This window comes from Ascidiella aspersa, chromosome 2 (genome assembly GCF_963924565.1).
Source record: "Ascidiella aspersa chromosome 2, kaAscAspe10.2, whole genome shotgun sequence".
NCBI lineage: Eukaryota > Metazoa > Chordata > Ascidiacea > Phlebobranchia > Ascidiidae > Ascidiella > Ascidiella aspersa.
This window is the reverse complement of record NC_139448.1, coordinates 39125502-39152896: the sequence shown is the minus strand read 5'-3', so window position 1 is coordinate 39152896 and position 27395 is coordinate 39125502. Positions and strand designations below refer to the sequence as shown.

The 27395-nt window shown below is 36.8% G+C and overlaps 3 protein-coding genes and 1 non-coding gene across 4 annotated transcripts; 3 read left to right on the top strand and 1 right to left on the bottom strand.

The window, feature by feature from the left end:
• Window positions 1–491: 491 nt before the first annotated feature.
• LOC146165700 (tolloid-like protein 2) lies at window positions 492–8180 on the top strand. Its single transcript, XM_083381004.1, has 13 exons — window positions 492–500; window positions 663–755; window positions 1140–1269; window positions 1688–1815; window positions 2176–2265; window positions 2954–3083; window positions 4303–4430; window positions 4742–4831; window positions 5062–5230; window positions 5478–5629; window positions 6429–6518; window positions 7022–7154; window positions 7844–8180. The coding sequence occupies exons 1-13, from the start codon at window positions 492–494 to the stop codon at window positions 7921–7923; spliced, it is 1422 nt and encodes a 473-aa protein (XP_083237130.1). The 3' UTR covers window positions 7924–8180.
• Window positions 8181–10858: 2678 nt separating this feature from the next.
• On the top strand, window positions 10859–15532 carry LOC146165699 (procollagen C-endopeptidase enhancer 2-like). Its single transcript, XM_083381002.1, has 7 exons — window positions 10859–11034; window positions 11147–11265; window positions 11709–11801; window positions 14107–14236; window positions 14696–14823; window positions 15163–15252; window positions 15428–15532. Exons 1-7 carry the CDS (start codon window positions 10974–10976, stop codon window positions 15530–15532), a joined length of 726 nt encoding a protein of 241 aa, XP_083237128.1. The 5' UTR covers window positions 10859–10973.
• A 422-nt stretch (window positions 15533–15954) lies between these two features.
• On the top strand, window positions 15955–21843 carry LOC146165697 (membrane frizzled-related protein-like). The gene is made up of 8 exons (XM_083382743.1): window positions 15955–16081; window positions 16544–16671; window positions 17007–17096; window positions 17390–17528; window positions 18390–18541; window positions 19824–19913; window positions 20835–20967; window positions 21361–21843. Exons 1-8 carry the CDS (start codon window positions 16012–16014, stop codon window positions 21438–21440), a joined length of 882 nt encoding a protein of 293 aa, XP_083238869.1. The 5' UTR covers window positions 15955–16011; the 3' UTR covers window positions 21441–21843.
• Trnat-ggu (transfer RNA threonine (anticodon GGU)) lies at window positions 18016–18089 on the bottom strand. Its single transcript has one exon. It is a non-coding gene; the product is annotated as a tRNA-Thr (tRNA).
• Window positions 21844–27395: the final 5552 nt, after the last annotated feature.

Sequence of the window (27395 nt, the reverse complement as noted above, 5' to 3'; positions counted from 1 at the left end):
TGAAAAACTTCAATAGAACCACGTATAACACTTTTGATATCAAAAAGACACCAGCAAATGGCTTATTCAATTTTTCTATTATTTGCTTTTAAGTTGCCTACTTTTGTGGTAATTACATTTTGAGGTGATTTTGATGGTCCACCTTATTATTGGCAAGGACATGACCACAAATGGATAAAGCAGGGGTTGGGACACAGAGGATGTGGGATTTAAATAACTCGAGTCCGACTCTGACCTAGAAAATAAAGTCCCTAGTCGCATAAGAGATAATAGAAGGTCAGGCTATGTATAGTCACTGGCGGGCATTCCGGCTCTTACGGCAATAAATGTCAATGTCCTTAAAAAAACAAATTTTTTTCTGTGAGAAGTAGAAAGAAATTTTATTAAAGTATCAACATTTCGAAAACCTATTCGGGCGGTCTTCTTTAGGGCAATGCAATTACAATTAGACGAAAAAAATATACCAGACAAACATTAAAGGAAAGACAACAATGTGCCAGGTTCTAAACCACGAGGCGGAAAAACATGATTGCACGAATAGGTGGTCGAAACGTTGATAACTTAATAAAATTTTACCGCAAAAACAAGTTTACAGTTGAAACAATGCCTGGTAGCCACATTCATTTAGGTGGAAATCAAGTAACATATAAATATTGTGGCAGGTTATTGCGGTTGGTTTCGACGCTTTCAACTTGGAAGGACCAACGTTCAGCATTTGCACGGACAAGGTGGTCGTTTATAACGGACTTACTCAGGTAGGAGGTAAAGTAAACGAAAATAGTGATAGAGCATATAAGATGACATATTTTAGGTTTTAGTCGCCATACCAGGGGTCGGGAACCTTTTGAGCTAAGGGAGCCATAAAAGCCAAATATTTTTTCTAGATATAGGTTGGCAAATAGTAATGTATTTATTTGGTTCTTATTTAACAGTACGTATTAAAAGTATAAAGCACGAAGCTGAGGTCTGACTGGGATTAAAGTCATTTTCGTATGACTTGTTTACAACCATGGTATGCACGACGCATCATTACGCAACGCTTGCGACCTTTAAACAAATAGTGACGTCATTTTAGATATATTGACGTCATTAATTATATAGTGACGTCATTATTTGTATGGTGACGTTTTTATTCGCAGAAACTAGGTACGTTCTGTGGGACTGACCTGCCATTGCCGATGGTGAGCACCGGAAGAATAATGAAGATTGAATTCTCGTCCGACACATTTTTTTCTGGCACAGGATTTCACGCAGTTTACCAGGCAACAGGTGCAGAGCAAATTTGTGGGAAATTTTAGTCCGGTATTTTTTTTTTTTAATTATAGGCCTACGTGAGTTTTGTGATGCTGAAAATACAAAATGGAGCATGGTATACGACTTTGAAGTTATTTCGCAAAAAAATGACTTCAACTTAAGTTACTATATAAAAGATTTACCATAAAGCTAAGTATTAAAAGCCTGCTTTAAATTTATGTTATCTGTTAAAAGTGTTGTGCGTTACACTTTCAGGCTTGGTTTAAAACTTAACGCTCAAGCAGCCTAATTCAAAAACATTTTAGTAAAACCTAATTTATTTATAAGTAGGCTATAATTGACTTAAACTTAAGTTATTTCTCTTTTGACCACAAGACCATGCTTATTTTATAGTAAGACAATAAGTTTTCCTAAATCCACATTTTATTCACAGATGGTAACCTGGTGTGCGGCAGTTCATTTGTAACAGGAAGCAGTGGATATATCAGGTCGCCAAATTACCCGAACAACTACCCTGCAAATACACACTGTGTGTGGAGGATTGTGGCTTCATCGGGAACTGTGCGTACAACACTGTTGTAATGACGTACTTAAATCACTGTTATTACATGACTCGTCTTGACTGAAGTTACTGTTTTTACATAACTTGCTTGTCTTAGGTCATTTGAGTGGAATTTAAAAAATAGTTTTTGAGTTTTTTTTCGGCATAGTTTTTTTCATTTGGAAGTGTGCGTACAAATGCTGTGTAGCCTAATGAATTACTTGGCTTAAGTCATTGTACAACGGTAAACGTGATGCTTAGCAAGGGGTCACTTATTCCCGACATTTAAAACAACAACAAAACAGGCCTTATACAAAAAAACCTTCGCCACCCAGGCTGGGAAACACTGGTTTTACTAAAGTTGGATTTTGTTGTTGCAGATAATTTCGTTGGAATTCGTGAGCTGGTCGCTGCAGACTGGATGTGGCTTCGACAACGACAACGTCACAGTTTACAATCAAGAAACACACGTCAGTTGCTTTAAACATCGTTTCTTGAACTTTCACTTCTGTTCAACCCTTGTATGGGTTGTCCGATAATATCGGATCGGAACCGATACCCGATACCAAGTGGTTGTATCAGTACTTAAACATTCCAAGCGTGCACTTCGCCCTTACAAAGCACGAGTTTACCCCGTTTTGAACCTTTCACCAGTTTGACAACACTGCACTGAAAGCGCTTTGCTCGAATGCTTGTCTCACATCACTGGCGCACAGCTACGCTCGCGTTACTCTAATTGGCTTCGTGTTACCAATGTAAGCTTAGCGGTTGGGGTTTCCAACATCAGGGCACTTTCGTGTTTTCGCAAATAATACAAAGTAATCTTGCCTGGCCATGCTGTTGGATTTTTTTGCATTTTCTACTTTCCCTCCTGGGGTGGATTCCCCATCCCGGTTTGAAAATCTCCCTTTTTAAATATTTCGTTGTTGTTTTTCATTTCAGTAGCACAATAAATTTTAAGTACTATACGTTGATTTAAAAATAAAAAAAAATAAAAAAGTTGGTTTTAAACTTTCGACTCTCCCCCTTTGGGACGAATTTCCCCTCTTTGGTCTTTTTGTTTATTTCTTTGTTTTTCTTCCAGGAACACAACACATTTTTGTTAATGTAGGTTGATTTTCACATTTATGCGTTTTATTTTTTTTTGGTTCGTTAAAGGTTTTGGGAACTTTTTGTGGAGCAACAGCGCCCTCTACCGTATTTTCCACGGGCCGAAGGATGAAGGTGACCTTCAACTCTGATCTTCAAGTTCAAAGCAGCGGGTTCATACTTAAGTGGACGGCACGCAGTGAGTTGAACATAATAAACAAGAAAATAATGCAAAAATCAAACGAAAAAATAATATAAACAACATGTTGATGTATTTCTATAAGTTCGGTTTATGGTAACTTGGTTGGTTTGCGAAGAGGTCGGCTATAAACGTAGTTTGCGAGCAGTGAGTACATTGGGAAAATAAAAGGCCCTGGCTTGAAATAAAAAATGATTCAATTTTGAGCATGAATCATATGAACAAATTTTATTTTAAAACTGGTGTTAATAACTTTTTTTTTAAATGTTAAAAGAAAAAAAGACTTACAATGCGAAATGAACTGTTGTTAATGTTTCAAAGTAGAGTTGTTCGATAATATTGGTTCGAAGCCGATAGCCGATACCAAGTGGTGGTATCAATATCGTCCGATACTAGGGGCGATATCGATATCATCCAATATTAGGGTGGTGCTGATCCGATATAAATCGATATTGGAATTACAGTAATAATTTGCGATTCAGCGGAGAGAGTGTAGCTCAAAATGTAAATTTATTAGAAATAAGTAAGTATAGGTTGATGGATAGATGCGACTAAAGTTCTAGCGCTGAAGCAAATTTAACCTGGAACATTGTACTTTGAACCTTTTCATCTACTTTCCTTGTTTAAACAAACTAGTGACGTCATTTGGTTTGGTACTAGTGACGTCAAATATCAGTCATCGGTAGCGGGATCAATTGTCGAATATTGGACATCTCTATTTTGAAGTATTGACAGATTATAAAATTGTATGAATGTAAAAAATCTGACAAAAATGCAGCAAACATATAATGAATCACAGGGCGCCGCTCATAGGCTTGCAGCCATCATTAAAAAACATTTCCAGTTGAGTTTTGCTGGCTTTTTGGTAGTTAAATTCTTAACGACAAAAAAATATTTAAGCTCATGAAAGTTTTTGCCTCAACAGGAGATTAAATACGTATCCTGAAATAATAGATATAAAAAAAGGGGGAAAATGAACAAAATGAATCACAGGGCAGCATAAGTGCGGTTGAGAGCTGTTGTGATAAATTAGCACAAAACATTTCCAGTTCGTTATAGCTGGTTTAATGGCAGTTAACATTGACTAAAGATGATACTACAGGTTCGTATCGAAACGTCTTAATCACACCGATGTCAATCTACTCGACATTTTTGACTTTGACATTTGTTGTGAAGTTATGGCACTTAAAAAAAATTGTAAAAATCTATGTTTCTGCAGCCTCTACATACTCGTGTGGTTCAACCCAGCTCACTGCGAGTTCTGGAATCCTAAAGTCACCCAACTACCCTCTGAACTATCCCCACAATGTCAGGTGCGTTTGGAGGATCTCAGCTTCGTTCAACCAGGTGAGACAACGCCAGCATTAGAAAAAAAGTTTCAACATTTATAGTTGTCAGTTTTGTTGAAATTGTCTAATAGTTTTTCTATTTTATTTTTCATTCAATAAGTTCAATGATTTACCATAGCGTCAGTCTAAAGTCAATATTAGTTTAACGAAATATAGCATAGATTCGAGTAATTTTTATTTTTTTTTTATTTTACTTTTGACTTTAGTTGGAGAACAAATATCGATCTCTACTGTTAGAGACAGTGAAAACAAACTTTTACGTTTAACTTCAATCACCAAAGCATGCTTTAAACTTCAACATGTTGTTAGCGAATCAGAATCATCTTCAATCACTTGAGAATCGAGTCAACGTACAATTGCGCATCTGACAGGTTGAACGTCTACGACGGAGAGACCTCGGTGGGTTGAACTTAACATTACAAAGTTCATTACACTTCTCACTATAACATCTAGTCAGTATATTAACATTTATTCGAAACGTTCACAAAATGCTATAGCCATACCTACATCTGTATAGGCTTTTAATATTCATTCTACGTCTAACTAAGTTAAACTAAATGAACTAATTTCGAAAACAACTATGTTGTGACAACATATGTAGTCAACAAAGGTCGATTGTTTCATCACAGCTGATCGCGAGCTACTGTCAGTATGGAGAACCCGGTGACATTGAGTCGACCGGTTCATCTGTGAAGATCGAGTTCGTGTCTGACAACAGTGTGGCTTACACAGGCTTCCAACTAAGATGGACAACCTTTACCACGCCCAGGCCAACCTTTACCACGCCCACTGCATCTTGTTAGTTCATTTAAAACAAATTAACAAACGATGACACTGGCGGAAAAGGCGTCTTGTTCGTTTTATAGACACAGCAATAAAAATGCAGAAAACACTTTTATTTAGTAACTTTAATTTTGAAACTTTAGCAAATATTGATTAGTAATAAATACTAGGACTTCAGAGCACACCCGACCCGACCGCTGTTTAATCAATGTCCTTGCATTAACGGCTGTATTCTAACCCTGGATTTGTTTTCGTCCCACAGCTACATTCCCTACACCAACCCTGATCCCAGTTTACACTTGTGGTTCAGAACCACTGGCGGGTTCAACCGGGGTCATCATCTCACCCAACTACCCCTCGAACTACCCCAACCTCGCCTCATGTACGTGGAGGATATACGGAGCTGTGGGGCTGGTGGGTTGCAACTAAACATGTAACTTAAATAAGGTCGATTTGCAAGGATATGTATTACGCTAGTAACGGTTCTCGTCCAATGCTAGCGTGGTACATAACCTTGCAGATCCACATTATGTGAGGTAAGTAACAACTTGGGATACAAGCTAAAACGATATATAGAAGGTTGATAAAATAGAAAAGCAGTAAAGCATGTGCGAGATTTCGTGTGCTGATTTTGGAGGGCTAACTTGTGCTGGCTAAACAAGTTATGACAAATAGCCTAATGCCGACTTTCCTAAAATAAATACTTAAACAGACAAATATATGGACATTTTCTGTTTGCCGCCATAAATTTAAAGATAGTAGTAGGAAAGGGGTAACGACATAAAAAAAATACGACGATATTATCGGACAACAACCGATACCTCTTATTATCGGCCAGTCTGCTTTTAGCCGAAATTATCGTGTATCGGATATAGCCTATAATGAATATCCTACATTTTTTGATAATATGGAATCGTAGTCGATACCCGATACCAAGTGGTGGCATCGGTACTTGTCCGATACTAGGGTGTATCGTCGTATCGGGCTAAATAAGATGCATATTTAGCAATCGATTCATAGGTTGTTATATAACTCAACCACACAGTACGTTGTTGAGAAATATCCACCAACCACTCTTTTCCACTTTTACAAATCCGACTTCAGCAAAATGACCCAACTCCGCCGCCCCGATGTATATACAGATTATACAGCCAAGCAAGTAGTTTGTGCGTAAGGTAATAATAACAAGGCTCTGATCAACGAATTTCCGCAGAAAATAAGACTTCGCTTCGAGGACTTTGATGTTGAATCATCAGCTGGATGTCGACGCGATTACGTGGAAGTTTATGACGGGGAAAACATTGTGAGTAGCTCGGTAAACTTTAGTGTATAGCAAAGCACAACATACGCACTTTATACGGTACGAGATATTATAAAAGTTTTTGGTATATTGCTTCGAGTTCAACCTACTTATATTGGCGTGTTTCTGACATATACAGTCGACCTTATAATTAAAAAGTAACGCTGTATGCTCAAAATGAGAGTATTTTTAGATAGACTCGTATTTGTTTTTAAATACTTGAAATTTTTTTTATAGGCTTCATAGTTGCTTTGTCCTAAAATAAATGTGGGATGAATAAGCTCAGCCGAAAAAGAGAGAAAAAAAAGTACTTTATATCCTATCGATATTTCACAATTGCACTTGGCGACCTTCCTTTGTGCGCCATTTGAGAAGCGCTGGCAAACCTAATCACGTTTAAGTGTTTTAAGTAGAGTTCACTTTTAACAATTTAAAGTATTTTAATCCACCACTCTTAAATAAAAATACATATATTTCAATCATTTTTTCGTGTTTAATGCTTTTAGTTAGTTTCGCGTCACTGCGGCAACTCTAGACCTAGTGACGTCATATCTACGTCATTGTTCGTCAAGGTGACCTTCAATAGTGACGTCAGCCGTACAAGGAAAGGTTTCCGAATATCGTGGACAATATCACGAGGTGAAATAAATGGTTGTTGTGGTATTCATAAAGTATTACCGAATTCACTTTGAACCAGGGCTGCGAAGTTGGTTAAAAATAACCCGATTCCGACTCCCGAGTCCGGCTCCGTCCCAAAAAATAAACCCGAGTCCCGAATCCGGCCCTGACTCTACAGCCTGTATTTCACCAATTACCTTAACGAAATAACGTGGATATTCAGCAATCCCCATAGGGTGTCGTATAATTCATTCAGTCACAATACATAGTTGGAAAATATTTCACCATATGCTATTCCACCTTTACAATTTCCAATTGGCGGTCATAACAGTTGTAAAATTTTGTACTGCGCATGCGCATGTCGGACTCGGGACCCTGGCAGTTTTACGTGCGGCCTTACAATGTTAACTAACTGAGTAGAAAAAGGGTGGTACCAGTCAACAATGACATAAATTCTAAAATACATTACAAAATTATACAAAGCGTGTTTTAATTCTCTCTTTTCTTTTGCAAAGATTTCTTAAACTATTTGAATTTTCCACTAAGATTTTAATTAGGCCTTCTTGAAACCCCAAAACTAAACCAGGCACCCCAATGGGTCCACCAGTACAAGATCCGTTGGTCTATTCTAGTGTGATGTAACATTTAAAAATAGTATATTTAGGGTACACAATTCTGTGTATGACGTCACTATTGCCTATTGTTTACAGGAGGCCAACTAACTCCGAGTGCGGTTGTCATGGCAACATTGCTTCTCGTCGCTTTGTCGGGACAATGGTGGTGGAAGTGACGTAACAAAAAGTCCTTGTTTGGATTTATCGTCAACGTCTGGTGTAAATAAAAACGATTTTAGTGATATTTCTTCGTTTCTAGTTTAAACTCTTCAAAGATAAGAATTGCGATGTTCTTTTTTAGACAAAATTACAAAGTATTAACTCTTTTGACCAAAATGACTTGGCTAAAGTGAAATAGTTTTGGTCAAATTTAAGTGTTTTGAATAATTTTAATGAAAATTTTTTTTTTCAAATAAGTATTGCACATAAACAATTTGCTTGCTTTATGCTGCGTTTTTGTTATTTTGAGATGAGTTATTGCTTATAATCGAACACATTCACCCATTTTAAAAGTTAAACACTTTTTGTTCAAAAATAAAAAAAATCGTGGATCGTCTTTACGTTAATAAACACACAATTTCAAAAAGTTTAAAAATACAACGTTTTTGCGATATTATTGCGTATAAGTTTGTAATATACTCTATAAACGCCTAGATAAAAAACATCGCTAGTGGACATTTACGTATCCCGAGCGATCCGAGAAAATCTACAAATAACCTTTTATTTAGAGCCTATGAGTTAACCGCTAGTGGTCGCTGTAGAGATAAATCAGCAATTTAAAAAGACGAATTTATTTTGGTTCTTCTGCGGTGCATTAGAAACTGCAGCGCACGTGTTTTATTTTTGTACCAAAGTAGTAACTTTCTGGGAAGAAGTAACTGCCTGGATCTCGGCGAAACTTCTGATTGATTTACGCCCTGACCCTGTTCATATGTTGTTTGGTGTTGTGGCAGATCAATCTGAAACCCTTTTGAATTGTTTGTTGTTGTGTGCGCGTTTCGTAATTTACCGCTGTAAGTACGCCGAATCCGTGCCGAATTTCAAATGTGTTCCTAAGTATGGTCAAATCGGAACATCTTATCGCCATTAAGAATTATAAACTTTCTTTGCAAGTGGCAAGGTGTATTTTAACGCTCACTTCATGTTACTCCGAATCCCCAACTGTATTTTAATGCCTTCCTGCTAATTCGTCGCTTTCTGACATGTGTTTTATCTCGCCTCTTTTTTTTCTTTCGCACTCCGCTTTGTTGTGTCTTAATATCAATAAAACACTACAATACAAAAGAAAGCAAAACAACTTCGGAAATGTTTTGTGGAATGGTCCACGAGCCACGTTTAACAATTTTCCAACAACGATTCATTGTATCGGCCTACACCAACAATTGTGTTAAAAATGCAAATTTAATTAATCCAATTACTAACAGGTAATTTCCTGAGTAGTTACGTAATTATAGGTTATAACTTTAAAGACCGTTTCAGTTCCTGAAATCGTTTGTCGTGTTTCCAAGCCAAAATGGTCACAAAACGCAGTCAAGGTCAATGAAGCGCGAGGCAAAACTTTATTTCCACCTTTAGTTTAATCCCCCACGTTGGTGAAATATGTGGATAACCAACTAAACACCCGGTTAATCGTAGAAAACTTTTTAGAGTGATGTGCGATTTTATTCTAATACATTTTTAACGGCGAGTTATATTTGATTTGTTGTTATACCAAAATGCTGCGAGATAGTGGTTATTTATGAAATATAAAGCCAAAAAGGTTGAGTAAATCTAAACGTTTTAATAAGGATGATGTCGGTTTACTCGACCTTTTTGGTTTGCAATTCATTATCAAGCTGCATTACAGATCAATACTTAGTGTACTTGACTTAAGCACAGTTGTATCAGTTAATGTCTGATGACACATTAATTGAATATGATGGAAGTTCGTACTTAAACGTCTTTATCAAGATAATGTCGATTTATATGACTTTTTTGACTTTAATATTGTTCATTATAAAGCTACATTACAATTCCGTGCATGGTGTACAATATGTATTGTCGGTATTTACCTGTGGGTATTTTTATACAATGGCAATAGTTACTACCTTAATATTGACAAGTTTGTTCATTCTGATGCAAATTGTTTGTTCATTCTTGTGTTGTTTATTTATTGATGGATTAAATGTGATAGCTGAAAAAATTGAGAAGAGGGTTATAAGAATCGATCCAGTTCTTTTTAGAGGTTGCGGCACGGATACGACTAAGATCTATAGAAGCGTACTCTAAAGGGGCTTCCTTCGTAAGACGAAGGGGGTGTTCACGTACCATATACCAAAATATTTAGAAACCCAACTTATATTTGGAGCATATGCTCAAGGTTCTTTACCTGTCTGTATCCTATTTATCTACTAAACAGAGAATGCAAAGTTAGGTAGACTATGCACGGATCTCTTAGAAGGCTTAAAAAAATATTGTGAAGCAAAACAATTCGAGTAAACCGACATTATCTTGATTAAGACGTGTCAATGCTAATTTGTATCGTAATGACTAGGGCGAATATTTTTTGACTTGTCAAAAAAAAATCAAAATTTTGTCAAAATTTACACGTTAGGTCAAAATTTGTCAATATTTTTGTAAGTTAAAATCGAACAAATTGCACATAAATCGCTTACAAAAAAAAAACTTTTTATCTTTATCTTTCGAAAATTTATCTTACATTTTATCAAAAAAAAATTTAGTTTTCATATAAGTTCAAAGTCATTTTAAACGTATTATATCTTTGTTAGAGCAATATACGGTATAAAAAACGCGTGATTAACGACGCCTAGGTTATTTAAATCAATGTATTTCTAGCAGGTGAAAATTTGTCAAAATTTTAATTTTTTAGGTGAAAATTTGTCAAAATTTTAATTTTTCAGGTCAAAATTTGTCAAACTTTAATTTTTCAGGTCAAAATTTCCTATTTTTTTGGTCAAAAAATTTTCGCCCTAGTAATGACAACAACTGAAAGATGATAACCTACAAGTGCGTATCGATCTTGATCAATATAATGTCGATTTATTTTTGGCTTTGGAAATACAAATTGTCTTTAAAATAAAAATCCCCTTTGGCATTTTTTAGGAGAAACTTAAACTCCACTAAGTTTCCACAGGGAACGATTTTTAAAGTTTCAAGAATATTTGCTTCATCAATTGGTTGAACATTCGTTTATCGCAGTTTGGAGCACTGCAGTATAGTCGACAAAATGAAGACAAAAGTTGTAATAGCTGTGTTTACAAGCATCATTGTCGGGGTCGTTGTGCAAGGTACCGTATGTGGGTTAAAAGATTGTAAATTAAATCATTGCAGGCACTTTATAGATCGCTAACATGTATTTCCCGTAACTCGCAGTTTACTCCCGTTATCTTGTGATTACAGGTGATTGCCCTCAGGAAAGAACAGGGAGGTTGTCGGGGTCATTGAAGAGCCCAAACTACCCCCTGAACTACCCCAGGTTGGCGTCGTGTTCGCTCACACTGACCGCACCGATCGGACGAGTAAGTATTGACTGGGACATGACGTTGGTAGATTTGCTGGAAGAAAAATTTTACAATTAAAACAATGCCTGGCAGCAACTACGTATTCAATTAAGTCAGGGTTGTCCAACTCAAACATGCCGGCGTGCCAATTTTTATCTTATAACTTCTTTCCGTGCCAAAGTTTCGTAACTATTTTGTTTTTGAATCTAATATTAAAAGCGATGTTATACTAAAGATGAAAACAACATAACGTTCCAATATCAAAAGTAATTGTTTTTTGTTGTAATTGATGAAATTGTATTATATTGTGAATAAACAAATTTAGCTTTTTTGACAATTGACTGTACTTTTGGGGGGCTTGCGTGCCATGTTTTATTAGGGAAAAAAATGTGGCACGCGTGCCTCATGTTGGACACCCCTGATTTAGGTGGAAATCAAGTAACATATAGATATTGTGGCAGGTTATTGCGGTTGGTTTCGACGCTTTCGACTTGGAAGGACCAACGTTCAGCATTTGCACGGACAAGGTGGTCGTTTATAATGGACTTACTCAGGTAGGAGATAAAGTGTGAGCAAGTCCCATAAAATGGCACCGTTTCTATATTATTCGCCATCCGATACTACCTTCCAGTGTTGTAATGACTTAAGTCACTGACTTGAATTTAAATTTTTTGATTAAATTAAATGTGTTTTATTAACATTTATCTCAAGTTTTACACATTAAACACCTTTAGTGCTGCATATTGCGTTTGTGTTATTTTTTTAGTTAAATTAATGCTTATAATGGGACGAGTTTAACAGTTTACTTTTATGTCAATCACATGACTTAAAATCGACTTGCTCTCATAATGACTTCACTGGGACTTGACTTGTTTTTTTGCGAAAGACTTGACTTGGACTTAAGTTATTTTCCAAATCACTTGACTGGGACTTAAGTCATATCAAAATGACTTGTTAACAACACTGCTACTTGCATAGGTGATATTGTCAAGTCATTGACTTAAGTTAGTGGTGTGCAACCTTTTATACTGCCGGGCTGTTACAAATTAGCATCTAACCATGTAACCTTTCCTTATGCGTTAAACTGTGTTATGTTGTTTACGAATTGCCTTTGTTTTATGTCATAATGCCCCAACAGTGGCGTGATGTTTACCGGTTATAACCGGTCATTCTACGTTAAACATGGCAGAAAAAACACGCGTGTTTTGATGTGCTTCAGAAATCTAAGAAAAGCAAAGAAAGGCATTCAAATCCTTTTGATTAGAAATCTAAGAAAGCTTTTCAGAAAGCAAGGTAACACTTCTGGGTGTTCAGACTGAAAAAACGTCGAAGTATTTCTCAAAATAAGGGGCACATTATTTGTGTTCTTGACACGGGCCAAATATGTGTATTGGGATTAGACCACGGGCCACTTGCGTATATCTCGTCAACTACCTGTCAGTGACTACCACAAAAAGAAAACAGTTTCGTTCTTAATTAATTGCGAATCAACGGAAAAGATTTTAAAATCACTTTAATAAGCTTTCTGAAGCTGGCTTGTTTTGTTAATCGTTGAGGAATTAGAAACTTGCTTTACTGTCAAAATGAACGTTGGCGGTAATTTAATGTGAATCGCCTCCACCTCGTGATATTCTAATAACAAAGATTTACATGGTTTTAAGTGACCTAGACTTAGGAACAGCAGGAAGCTCAAACAAAACTGACAGTTTGGGGTTGCGGACCAAAAACCAAACCACGGCGCAGGCCACATATTTTGGTTCCGCGGACCACAGGCTGCACGTTCCTGACTTAAGTTATTACAACACTGCTTAATGAATTGACTCAAGTTTAATTAAGTCGCCATTATTCAAATAATTTGCCTCGACCTAAATATCTTAGGCACAAAACAAAAACTGTTCGAATTGAATCAATTATCTTTAATAGGTCAACATTTATTTTTAATCTTAATGACTCGGAATTGACTTGACTGTAATTAATGACCTGATTGGAGCTTGACTTGCTGTTTGTTGTAAATGACTTTCCTGGGACTTCCGAAAATGACTTGTTTAAGCATTTAAACCAGGGTTTCTTAAACTTTTTTTACCGAGGACCCCTAAAATATTTTTTGCTTCACGTGGACCACAATCGGCAATTTTTTTTCAAAAAATGACGTCATAACTTGACCACACAATACAAATAGACTCCATAAATCTGTTGGTTTTGATCTAAATCATGGCAGGGGTTCTTAACTGTTTTTGTATATTTTACCCTTTTAACAACAGATGAATATCAGATTTACCCCCATATATAAAATGGTTCTATTTTTTTTAAAAACGAGTAGCAAATTATATCAGTTATGATGTAACAATGAAATTACTAAGAAATTAGGATATTGCCAATTAACTAAAATAGCTATCATCGCGAAAAATAATGTTACCGACACTAGATGATAAAGAATTAATAGGCTACTATATGCTAACTTCGAATTAGCAGTTAATCTGAACTAGGAAAGTAGGCCACCAATACCTACGGCTTGCACACTTTTTCTGTCCTGTCAGCTGATGTGGATTTTTTGTTTGATAGCTCATTTACCCCCTAAAACGAGAAAATTTACCCCCTGGGGTAAATTAACCCCAGGTTAAGAAAGGCTGATCTAAATAGTGTGAGAGTGAAATGAAGTCTAATTACATTCAGTGCAAAATGTTTTGTTTTTAATTGAACTGCTTTCTTTGAAAAAAATGATTACTTTTTAAATATACACAAATATTTTTAATTAGGCCTTCATGGACCTCCTAAAACTAACTTACGGGCCCCCAAGGTCCATGCATCCTAATTTAAGAAACCCCTGCTTTAAACAAATCGTGACGTCATTATTCGCAGAAGCTAGGTACGTTCTGTGGGACTGATCTGCCATCGCCGATGGTGAGCACTGGAAGAAGAATGAAGATTGAATTCTCGTCCGACATACTTTTTTCTGGCACAGGATTTCACGCAGTTTACGAGGCAACAGGTGCGGAGCAAATTTGTGGGAAATTTTAGTCCGGTATATATATTTTTTTTAATTATAGGCCTAGGTGAGTTTTGTGATGCTGAAAATACAAAATGGAGCATGGTATACGACTTTGAAGTTATTTCGCAAAAAAACTTGAGTTGAACTCAAGTAATTTCGAAATATACCTGGCTTAAACTTAAGTAACTATTTAAAGATTACCCATAAAGCTAAGTATTAAAAGCCTGCTTTAAATTTATGTTATTTGTTAAAAGTGTTGTGCGTTACACTTTCAGGCTTGGTTTAAAACTTAACGCTCAAGCAGCCTAATTCAAAAAACATTTTAGTAAAACCCAATTTATTTATAAGTAGGCTATAATTGACTTAAACTTAAGTTATTTCGTCAAAGACTTTTTGACCAAAAGACCATTATTTTATAGTAAGACAATAAGTTTTCCTAAATCCACATTTTATTAACAGATGGTAACTCGGTATGCGGCAGTTCATTTGTAACAGGGAGGAGTGGATACATCAGGTCGCCAAATTACCCGAACAACTACCCTGCAAATACACACTGTGTGTGGAGGATTGTGGCTTCATCGGGGACTGTAAGTACAACACTGTTGTAATGACGTACTTAAATCACTGTTATTACATGACTCGTCTTGACTGAAGTTACTGTTTTTACATAACTTGCTTGTCTTAGGTCATTTGAGTAGAATTAAAAAAATAGTTTTTGAGTTTTTTTCGGCATGGTTTTTTCATTAGGAAGTGTGCGTACAAATGCTGTAGCCTAATGATGCGTGATGCTTAGCCAGGGGTCACTTATTCCCGACATTTGACACAACACCAAAACAGGCCTTGGGGTCGCGACATTATACAAAAAAAACCTTCGCCACCCAGGTTGGAAACACTGGTTTTACTAAAGTTGAATTTTGTTGTTGCAGATAATTTCGTTGGAATTCGTGAGCTGGTCGCTACAGACTGGATGTAATTTTGACAACGACAACGTCACAGTTTACAATCAAGAAACACTCGTAAGCCGCCGCTTTTACTTCTGTTCAACCCGTGTAAGGAAAGGCCCATAATATTGGATCGGAGCCGATGCCCGATACCAAGTGGTTGTATCGATACTTGGTTAAAAAAAACATTCCAAGCGTGCACTTCGCCCTTACAAAGCACGAGTTTACCCCGTTTTGAACCTTTCACCAGTTTGACAACACTGCACTGAAAGCGCTTTGCTCGAATGCTTGTCTCACATCACTGGCGCACAGCTATGCTCGCGTTACTCTAATTGGCTTCGTGTTACCAATGTAAGCTTAGCGGTTGGGGTTTCCAACATCAGGGCACTTTCGTGTTTTCGCAAATAATACAAAGTAATCTTGCCTGGCCATGCTGTTGGGTTTTTTTACTTTGAAAAAAAAAATAAATGAAGTTGGTTTTCTACTTTCCCTCCTGGGGTGGATTCCCCATCCCGGTGGAAAATCCCCCCTTTTGAATATTTCGTTGTTGTTTTTTATTGCAGTAGCACAATAACTTTTCATTATTATACGTTGCTTTTAAAATAAAAATTAAGAAAAGTTGGTTTTAAATTTTCGACTTTCTCTTTAGGTGAATTTCCCCTCTTCTTTGTTTTTTATTTATTTGATTGTTTTTCTTCCAGTAACACAACAAATTTGTGATTATAGGTTAATTTTCACAATTATGCGATTTTTCTTCATTTTTTTTACTTTCAGGTTTTGGGAACATTTTGTGGAGCAACAGCGCCCTCTACCGTATTTTCTACGGGCCGAAGGATGAAGGTGACCTTCAACTCTGATCTTCAAGTTCAAAGCAGCGGGTTCAAACTTAAGTGGACGGCACGCAGTAAGTTGGTCAAAAAAGCGAAATGAATGAACTTAATAAACAAGAATATAATGCAAAAATTAAAATGAGTCTTTCTTGCCTAAAAAAACGAAAAAATATATATAAACAATATGTTGATGTTGTACAACTTTGAGTTCGGTTTATGGCAACTTGGTTGGCTTGCTAAAAGAGGTTGATTATTACTGTATTTATGGAAGTTAAATTTGTAAAGACATAAAATTATGTAGGCCTATGAAAGTTTTTTGCCCTAACTAAAAGGTAAATACGTATCCTAAGAAATTATATCAAAAAAAGGAAAAACTGAACAAAATGAAATAGAGGAAAACATAGGTGCGGTTGCGAGCTGTTGTTACAAGTTTGTATTATAACGTCTTCATCAAGGTGATGTCGGTTTGCTCGACCTTTTGGCTTTTTCATTTTCAAGTTACGGCACTTAAATTTGTAAAAACTCTGTTTCTGCAGCCTCTACATACTCGTGTGGTTCAACCCAGCTCACTGCGAGTTCTGGAATCCTAAAGTCACCTAACTACCCTCTAAAATACCCCCACAATGTCAGGTGCGTTTGGAGGATCTCAGCTTCGTTTAACCAGGTGGGACAAGCCATTAGAAAAAAGTTTTCAACATTTATAGTTGTCAGTTTTGTTGAAATGGTCTGATAGTTTTTCTATTTTATTTTTCTTATTAAATTTTTCATTGATTGACCATAGAGTCAGTCTAAAATTAGTATCAGTTTAATTTAATATAATTTAGCGAAATTTAGCATGGGTTCGAGTTACTGGGAAAATAATAAAATATATTTAAAATTTTACTTTTGGCTTTAATTGAAAAAACAAATATTGGTCTTTTCTGTTAGAGACTGTGAAAACAAACTTTTACGTTTAACTTTAACCCCCAAAGCATGCTTTAAACTTCACCATGTTGTTAGCGAATCAGAATCGTCTTCAATCACATGAGAATCGATTCAACGTACAATTGCGCATCTGACAGGTTGAACGTCTACGACGGAGAGACCTCGGTGGGTTGAACTTAACATTACAAAGTTTATTACGCTTCTCACTACAACATCTAGTCAGTATATTACCATTTATTCGAAACGTTCACAAAATGCTATAGCCATACCTACCTCTGTATAGGCTTTTAATATTCATTCTACGTCTAACTAACAGGTTTGTAGAGCTCTTCTGGCAAATGTAATTTGCAGCAATAGCTTATATACGTCTAACTAAGTTAAACTAAATGAACTAATTTCGAAAACAACTATGTTGTGACAACATATGTAGTCAACAAAGGTCGATTGTTTCATCACAGCTGATCGCGAGATACTGTCAGTATGGAGAACCCGGTGACATTGAGTCTACCGGTTCATCTGTGAAGATCGAGTTCGTGTCTGACAACAGTGCGGCTTACACAGGCTTCCAACTAAGATGGACAACCTTTACCACGCCCAGTGAGTCGTATCTAAGCAAAACTAATACATGTAATCAGGGCTGTGGAGTCGGTTTGTTTTGCTGGAGTCGGACTCGGAACTATGGTACTCTAGTAAGATCACGTAAAACTACCCGATTCCAACATGCGCATGCGCAGTACCAAATTTTAAAACTGATATTACTGCCAACTGTAAATTGTAAAGGTGGAATAGCATATGGTGGAATATTTTCCAACTATGTTTTGTGAGTGAATGAATTATACGACACCCCTATAAGTGGATTGCCTAATATCCACGTTATTTTAGTTACGTAAATTGGCGGAAAACAGGCTGTAGAGTCCGGGCTGGACTCGGGACTCGATAAAATCGCAAATTTGACAGGAGTCGGACTTGGGGTATTTTTAACCGACTCCGCAGCACTGCATGTAATGCCTTCGTGAAGGCTTACCGAATTCATTCGGCCTGGTCAGTATTATGGTGCAAGCAAGGCAAGGCTAGATAAACAACTAGCCTGTAGTAAGGTTCGAACTCACGACCTCGGTCATACCGGGACCGTCGCTCTACCAACTGAGCTACACAGGCTCAGAGAGGAGCAAGTCGAGAAACAACCATAACACCGTTGCCTGCTGCATCTTGTTAGTACATTTAAAACAAACTAACAAACGATGACACTGACGGAAAAGGCGTCTTGTTCGTTTTATAGACACAGCAATAAAAATGCAGAAAACGCTTTTATTTAGTAACTTTAACTTTGAAACTATAGCAAATATTGATTGATAATAAATACTAAGACTTTAAAGCACACCCGACCCGACCATTGTTTAATCAATGTCCTTGCATTAACGGCTGTATTCTAACCCTGGATTTGTTTTCGTCCCACAGTTTCATCCCCAACATCGACCGGTATTCCAGTTTACACTTGTGGGTCAGAAACACTGGCGGGTTCAACCGGGGTCATCATCTCACCCAACTACCCCTCGAACTACCCCAACCTCGCCTCATGCACGTGGAGGATATACGGAGCTGTGGGGCTGGTGGGTTGCATGTTAACCTTATTGCTACAAGCTACTTGTTTGGCTGCGGAATAGAACTCTCAACACATTTTGTCGTTTAATTTGGTTGGGTCGCAGATTGAAGTAATTTTATATGGTTACATTTGTTGAAAATGTATACATCAGGGGGCCGGAGTCAGGTTATTATTATCTTACGCACAAACCAATTGTTTGGCTGAAGTCGGATTCGGAATTCGAGTAATAATTTCTAAAACTACCAGAGTCCGACGTGCGCAGTTCTAAATTTCAAAGCTGGTAAGGTCGCAAACTGTAAATTGTAAAGGCGGAATAGCATATGGTTGTATATTTCCTTGGTGAAAAAATCAAAGGATTAAAGGATGACTAAAATGAATTGTGCTGATTTTACAGTCCTATGTGGTTCAAGCTTTTTTACATATTTTTGTCAAGCCACAAATATATTGTCCTAAAGACGGTTGTTTAAATTATAAACATTAGTAAAAAGTTACGTTTTCTGCTAAAATAAATTGTGTTGAATTTAGAGAAATAACTTGTACTGGTTATAATAAGGATATATATCCTAATGCTGACTTTACCTAAAATGACTATTTAAACAGATAAATATAAGGACATTATTTATTTGTGGACTGAAATTTAAAGATAGAAGTAGAAAAGGGTTAGCGACAAAAACAGAAAATAATATGACGATATTATCGGACAACTACCGATACCCTCTAGTATCGGCCGCCTACTGCCGAAAATATCGTGCATTGGATGTAGAATAAATATCATACATGGTTCTGTTTGCAACTGAAGACTTTTGAAAAAATCGGATTGGAGCCGGTAACCCACTCCATGTGGTACTCCATCTGCGTTTCGTCCGATGCCAAATTATTTTAGGAAAAGTCAGCATTAAGCTATTTATCAAAAATTATTACAATCAGTACGAGTTAGCCCTGCAAAGTCAGCACAAGACATGTTAAGCATATTTTAATATTTTTTTATTGTATCAACTTCATATTAAGTCCCTATTATTTTTTTTGTATTCCAAATATATACGTAACTGAAATAAGATCGATACTCAGCAATCCACTCATAGGGGTGTCATACAATTATCCACTATTCAACCACATGCTTTTTCATCTTTACAATTTACAGTTTGCGGCCTTATCGGTTCTTAACTTGCTTATGCGCATGCGCAAGTCGGACTCGGGTAGTTTTAAGAATCCTTACTCGAGTTTCAATCCGACTTTCAAAGTATTTGTGTGATAATAATCACATGTCCCTGATCAGCGAATTTCCGCAGAAAATAAGACTTCGCTTCGAGGACTTTGATGTTGAATCATCAACTGGATGTCGACGCGATTACGTGGAAGTTTATGACGGGGATAACATTGTGAGTAGCAGTGGTTCTCAATCATGGTTCCGGGCGCTCTAGGTGCCATTTTTAACGCTCAAGGGTGCTGAGAGATATTACAAATTATTTGTATTCCAATTTTGCTCCTTTGGTGAGCTTCCTGATACAATTTTTAGTGTACGATAAACGTGCTAATAATTAAAAAAAAAATTTCAACCTTGTTGCAGTTAACGTGCTGTTTCAATCTCGTTCATTGTAACGTTACAGTTAATCACTGAGCAAAAATACGAGCAAGGGTTCCGCGAACTATTTATAATTTCTGTGGGTTGCCGTAAACCAAAAAAGGTTGGGAACCACTGTTTAGTGTATAGCAATGCACCACATACGGACTTTATACGGTACGAGATGTGATAACATTTAACGATTTATTACTTCCAGTTCAACCTGCTTATATTGGCTTGTTACGACATACACATTAGACCTTATAGTTGCAAAGAAATGCCGTATGCTTAAAAAGCGAGCTCTTTTTTGGGGTAGACCAGTATTTCTCCTGATATAGTTGCAAGTTTGTATTCTGTAGGTCTCATAGTAACATTATTTGGGTCATAGACCTCACCGTTGTAGCGCACCAGATGAGTGAAGCAAGTTCTAATTGTTCGGTAAACCCGTATTATACTTGCAAGTTTTTATTAATAGGCCCAATAGTTGTATTATCTTAAAACAAATGCGGGATGAATTAGCTAAACCCAAAGAGAGAATCATAATATTTTTATATTGTTTAATGTATTTAACATTTAACAGCGACGCGCAACCTCCCATTTTAATCTTGTTAACAATCGCCAGCAAATCTAATCCATCATTCGCGTTTAAATGGAGTTCACTTTAAAAAGAAGTATTTTTAAAAACCACCTTATATATATTACTATATTTTAACCGCGATTTCGTGTTTAATGCTTTTAGTTAGATTTGCGTCACTGCGGCTACAACAGACCTAGTGACGTCATATCTACGTCATTGTTCGTCAAGGTGACCTTCAATAGTGACGTCAGCCTTACAAGGAAAGGCTTCCGAATATCGTGGACAATATCACGAGGTGGAATGAATGGTTGTTGTGCTATTATTATCGAATTCACTTTGAACAATTCCGATCTCCTGAAGTTGTAATTAAAAGCAGAATAGTTTAATTACTATTTCAGTGATTTTAAAACTGAGCAAAAAAAGTTAATATTAGTCAACAACGACATAAATTTTAAATACATTTAAAAGAATTACACGGAGCGTTTTTTTACTGATATTTTTTCTTTCGCAAAATTTCTTCCACTTTTCAAATTATTTACCAAGATTTTAATTATAGGTTCATGGATCTCAAAAATTATTCCTCCTGGGTCCAGTTTAAAAACACCCCCAGTGTGACGTAACATTTGAAAATAAATTATTTTTATGGCACACAATCATGTGTAAGTCACTATTGTTCTATTGTTTACAGGAGGCCAACTAGCTTCCAGTGCGGTTGTCATGGCAACCTTGCTTTTGGTCGCTTTCTCGGGACAATGGTGGCGAAAGTGACGTAACAAACAGGTCCTTTGTTGGATTTATCGATGAACCTCTGCTGTAAATAAAACGCTTTCGTTGATATTTCTTCGTTTTGAGTTTAAAATGTTAGGAAAAGGGATTGCTATCGTATTTTTCCCAGATATAAAGAATCACAAATAATTAGCTCTTTTGACCAATATGAATTGACTGAAGTCATTGTGTCAAATATTTTGGTCAAAATTAAGTTTTCTTGAGTAATTTCAATAAAATTTGTTTATTCATATTAATTTTTGCGCACAAACAATTAGCTTTCTGTATGCTGCGTTTCTGTTATTTTTAGATGAGTTATTGCTTTTAATCGAACACATTCACCCATTTTAAAAGTTAAACACTTTCTGTTTGAAAATAAAAAAAATCGTGGATCGTCTTTACGTCAATAAACGCACATTCTCTTAAACGTTTTGCGATATTATTGCGCATGAGGTTTGTAATATTTGTGAATTTAGAAAATGCTATTTAGAAAGTCCTTTGTGTTCACATTCTTACAGAATTGATCAGTGTTTCAACGACTAAATCAATGACTAGATTTGCAACTGTTTTTAAATGAATATTTCATCTTCAAATTTCTGACTGGTAAGGATATCAAAGACCATACAAAAGTTGGAGGCATTTTGAACGTTTCGAACAAATCTTTATTTATTTGCAACATCTGATACCAACAGTAGGTAGGGCAGAGGTCGGCAACCTTTCGTAAGCAGGTTGCCAGTTTATGAATAAATTCAAAATATCAACAACTGGCGTGCCAAACATTTTTTATGCTTGGTTTTGCACTAGCAATCAGTGCTGCGGAGTCGGTTAAAAACAATCTTAGTCCGACTCCGGTCAAATAAGCGATTTCGTTGAGCCCCGAATCCGGCTCAGACTTTCCAGCCTGTATCTTACCGATTTACGTAGGAAAAATAAGATTGACACTCATAGGGGTCGTAGAAAATACACCATCATATGCTGTTCCACCTTAACAATTTACAGTTATCTGCATTATCAGTTTCGAACTTTGGTACTGCGCATGCGCACACGTCGAACTCTGGTAGTTTTACCTAATGCTGTGATCTGAAATCTAATTTACGAATAATCTGATCTCTAATTTAAGCATCTTATGAGCCGCCATATTAAACCTAAAGTTAAATTCTGTAAAGATGCCCTAACCATGCTGAAAAAAAAACGAACTGTCACGAAAATTATGTGCCCGCTATTTTAGAACATATTTTGGCTGTTTTCAGGTCGCTTTTAGCTTGGTTTTCAGTCGCATAAAAACACACGTGCTTAATTTCAATGTACAATGCCCGCTTTCACGCAGCGAACATCACCCCAATTTTAGGGTATTGCGACGTAATGGGAACGGTTAGTCGTAAACAACAAGTTTAACGCTTACAAAAAATAATGTTAAACACAACAGTAAGGGCACTAATTTGTGACACAAACTGGAAATGTGCAACCATTTAGTTAGCGGTAGTGTTAGGGATGTATTAATAATGTTATTGAAGCAATAGTGATGTAATGATTGCACTTTCTTAAGGTTATATAACGTGCGCGTTAAATCATTTGGTGTGTCTTGAAAATCATCTAGACGCGTGCCAGGGGTTGCCCACCCCTGAGGTAGGCTATACCTACTTCTGTATAGGCTTCGATATTCTTACTACAACCTCCAACTATTATGCTCTAAAACATTGACTACTTTTTAAAAAGAAAAAATTCCAGGTTTAAAAACACAAACGGGTATGTTACGATATTATTCATCAACCTTGTGATGGTTAATGTTGTAAAGTTCGGTTAAGTTTACATTATTTTGATGAGCAATAAGTTTAAACGTTTGACAATTAAAACTCAATCATGAAACAAACGTCAATGGGTCAATTACTTACCACAGCTAATAAATAAACCTCATGATGTATTAACGTAACAATAGTGCGATGGTGGTTCAACCTCACAATGCACCGCGCGATTGTTCCTGTTGCTTGTGACGTTGCGATTTGTCATTGTTGCGTCATGTCTTAATCAGAATGTTAAATGTTTTATGTAAGGACAAAATCAACTCTGTTGCAACAAAACTTCATAGCTTTTCTACAAGGCAACCTAACAAATAAACAACAAGAACTCTGGAAATAGAAAGCAAATGTAACTAAACTGACTTTAAACCCTAACCTTTATTCCTAAAACAAATTCTTATAAAGACTTAGAATGACATTGTTATAACGTTTTAATCATGAATAAAAACATTAAAAACGAAGTTACCAATGTTAGTAGTTTGACTTGGACTTGAGTTATTTTCCAAAGGCCTGAATGGGACTTATTTCAAAATAACTTGTTTACAACACTGCCTCTTAATAAAAAACATGTAAAAATATATTATGTGGCACTGAGAGGTTTAAACCTGCAAAAACGTGAAAATTAACAGATGTACATTTAAATAATTGCCCAGGAAATTTGAAATTTTTTTGGTGTTATTTCAGGTAATATTATAACGAATAGGATTTACCAAAAGATTGATATTGACTCGTGTTGATTAGTGTGAAATACATGAAAAGGATGTATCTCCATGATTTCACAGATAAATTTACAGAAGGTTTCTGCTTGTCGGCACCTGCTTCGCTAATGCTTGATAAACAAGAAGGTACAACACTTTATTTTTAGTTGTTGTTAAAAAACATTAACCATCACAAGGTTGTTGAATAATATCGTAACATAACCGTTTGTATTTTTAAACCTGGAATTTTTTCTTTTTAAAAAGTAGTCAATGTTTTAGAGCATAATAGTTGGAGGTTGTACTAAGAATATCGAATTGACGTTTGGGCCATGGATGAATTTTAATTGTCAGGCGTCTATGCTTATTACTTTAAAACGTCATCACAGCATTGTTTAAAAGGGCAGAACCTGGCCACATGTTGGTTGTATCTCGACTCGCTCTTCTCTGAGCCTGTGTCTGTAGAGCGACGGTTTTCTGAAACGTGATGCTACTTAAGTTGAAGGTTGATTGAAAGGAAACGATTAGTGCTTTATAACATCTCGATTGACAACATTTAGCATCAGAACGTCAGTTATCGAATACTAGGGTGGCATCAGTACTCGTCCGATACTAGGTTGGTATCGGTGCTCGTCCGATACTAGGTTGGTATCGGTGCTCGTCCGATACTAGGTTGGCATCAGTACTCGTCCGATACTAGGTTGGTATCGGTGCTCGTCCGATACTAGGTTGGTATCGGTGCTCGTCCGATACTAGGGTGGCATCAGTACTCGTCCGATACTAGGTTGGTATCGGTGCTCGTCCGATACTAGGTTGGTATCGGTGCTCGTCCGATACTAGGTTGGTATCGGTAGTCGTCCGATACTAGGGTGGTATCGGTACTCGTCCGACACTAGGGTGGTATAGGTACTCGTCCGATACTAGGGTGGTATCGGTACTCGTCCGATACTAGGGTGGTATCGGTACTCGTCCGATACTAGGGTGGTATCGGTACTCTTCCGATACTAGGGTGGTATCGGTACTCGTCCGATACTAGGGTGGTATCGGTACTCGTCCGATACTAGGGTGGTATCGGTACTCGTCCGATACTAGGGTGGTATCGGTACTCTTCCGATACTAGGGTGGTATCGGTACTCTTCCGATACTAGGGTGGTATCGGTACTCGTCCGATACTAGGGTGGTATCGGTACTCGTCCGATACTAGGGTGGTATCGGTACTCTTCCGATACTAGGGTGCTATCGGTACTCGTCCGATACTAGGTTGGTATCGGTACTCTTCCGATACTAGGGTGCTATCGGTACTCGTCCGATACTAGGTTGGTATCGGTACTCTTCCGATACTAGGGTGCTCGTCCGATACTAGGTTGGTACCGGTACTCGTCCGATACTAGGTTGGTATCGGTACTCGTCCGATACTAGGGTGGTATCGGTACTCGTCCGATACTAGGTTGGTATCGGTACTCGTCCGATACTAGGGTGGTATCGGTACTCGTCCGATACTAAATTAATATGGGCATTTCAAACCGCGATTTCAGAGGGTTTACGATAGAAGGCAGCTTTTTTCAACTTTGAAAAAGCAAAAAACAGTAAGTTACCAACCAAATGTAACCAAGATTTCTAAAAAGCAAACTTTGGCTTAATAACTTTATTATTTCGCACGTCGATTGAGTTCATTATTTGTCTACTTTCGGCAAAGGTCTGGACAAATATACCAACGTAAAAAAAATGGAAAACAGTTTAGCAGCGGCTGAAATGTCGTCGATAAAATGTCAGGAATAGTAAAAATCATAACGATTTAAAGATAAAACGTGTTTTTTTTAAGCTATACCAACTCTAGTGATAACGTGTTTTATAATCCAACAAAATACGCCAAAGGGATGGAACCAGCAGCTGCCGAATTGGTGAGTTGAACAACTACAAAATAAATCCCACAGATACAATTGATTTAATCGCCACTCAAATAAGCAAATGGTTCCACACCTCCAATTATTTTTGTGTGAAGTTTTTAAAAAAAAATACCGTTTCAATAGAAAAGAATTTGTTTGGTTGATAATATTTCAAGTTACGTTCCTTGGAAGTTGAGTTGGGTGAGAATATTCTACTTTATCACTTCTAATCACAAGTTCATTGAAAAAAAATCACAATAACATTTTTTTATAAAACAATAATTACAAAATGTAGTACATTAAGCACATAAACCAATGCTTCGCCATGTCTTAAGTAGAAACTTAATCTTCAAATCATTTCAAACTTTTAAAAGGAAACTTTCACGAGTAATAAACACACTTGTTCACTTCGTAGCTTAGTGGGTATAGCTGAGAGGTAAAACTAAACCTGAACGGTGTTCCAATAAAACAATATACCTTTTTACTCCCCTTTATATTGTTTATTTGACAATTTAACCCCAATAAAACAATCTCCTTGTCACGCAAATGCTTGTGCCATCTCCTACAATGAAAACCAAGGTTTTAGCAAGATCCCAGGTTTATTAGAGGGTAAATATTTTATTGCGTAACGTGGTGACGTCATCTATAATAGTTTTGCGTTTCGGTTTGAAAGTTGCTCTATTTTCACCCACAAGAAAGTAACATTCCAGTTGAAGCTTGCCTCGTCTAATTTATCTTTGCATTTACGCAGAACTACAATGGAGCAACTCTCAGACAAGACTTCGTCAACATCGTGTCTGACAGAATCAACTACGTCAAAGGCAAGGTTTATAACTTCAAATGGAACGAAGAGGTTTTGTTTAAACTGGGGGCAAACCCAACAGAGCGGCAGCCACGCAACGGGATGATATCGTTCAATTATGGTGAAGACTGGTCTGCTCCGAGATGGAACGACCTTTTGGAACAGGCGTTGGTTAACGATTTCCCTGCTGCATATGATGGTTTTTTAACAAGTCAGACTTGCCCTTGCCCAACAGATCCACAATTCCAGGCGTTCGTTTTGCTGCAGTTTGAAGTTGCCCGAAGAATTGGTCAGGAATCGCCTATTATACCGAGGAGAGATGACGTAATAAGTGCTATATATATGGCGCTAGAAGTAAATGAGGCCGGGTGTTATTCCGACTTGGTAAATATGTTTCAAGGCAATGAGCGTCTAAAGGCTTTTCAGAACATTAAACAAATTTACGAATCAAAATTTGGCTGTTGTAACGTCTGATGAAAATTTTCAATTAAAAAGCAATCTAATGAGGGCTTTAGTAGACGCTCTCTAAAAAGTAACATAACGCTTTCTAAATTTCTTGTAAATAGTAATCCTGCACTTACAAATTATATCTTGTTTATTATCTTGTTCTACAAAGTAAAACTCCGATAATCTCTTCAAAAAATCTTTGGCATTTTATTTTTGACAAGTTTTTAACTTTACTTATTTCCATAGTGATCTTAAGACTGTTTATTTGTTAAAACAGATTCGAATGAATTAAGTGTTTCAGCTCATTTTCATAGCGTGTTTATTTGTTGTTT

What these genes read in the sequence shown, in the direction of transcription:
- LOC146165697 (XM_083382743.1), top strand. Translation starts at nt 16,012, where the DNA reads ATGAAGGTGACCTTCAACTCTGATCTTCAAGTTCAAAGCAGCGGGTTC. An exon ending in TCTACGACGGAGAGACCTCG is followed by an intron (nt 17,097 to 17,389) that starts GTGGGTTGAACT and finishes GTTTCATCACAG; the next exon opens with CTGATCGCGAGATACTGTCA. An exon ending in GACAACCTTTACCACGCCCA is followed by an intron (nt 17,529 to 18,389) that starts GTGAGTCGTATC and finishes TTCGTCCCACAG; the next exon opens with TTTCATCCCCAACATCGACC.
- LOC146165699 (XM_083381002.1), top strand. Translation starts at nt 10,974, where the DNA reads ATGAAGACAAAAGTTGTAATAGCTGTGTTTACAAGCATCATTGTCGGG. An exon ending in TGACCGCACCGATCGGACGA is followed by an intron (nt 11,266 to 11,708) that starts GTAAGTATTGAC and finishes ATATTGTGGCAG; the next exon opens with GTTATTGCGGTTGGTTTCGA. An exon ending in CGCAGTTTACGAGGCAACAG is followed by an intron (nt 14,237 to 14,695) that starts GTGCGGAGCAAA and finishes TTTTATTAACAG; the next exon opens with ATGGTAACTCGGTATGCGGC.
- LOC146165700 (XM_083381004.1), top strand. An exon ending in TTTACAATCAAGAAACACAC is followed by an intron (nt 2,266 to 2,953) that starts GTCAGTTGCTTT and finishes GGTTCGTTAAAG; the next exon opens with GTTTTGGGAACTTTTTGTGG. An exon ending in TCTACGACGGAGAGACCTCG is followed by an intron (nt 4,832 to 5,061) that starts GTGGGTTGAACT and finishes GTTTCATCACAG; the next exon opens with CTGATCGCGAGCTACTGTCA.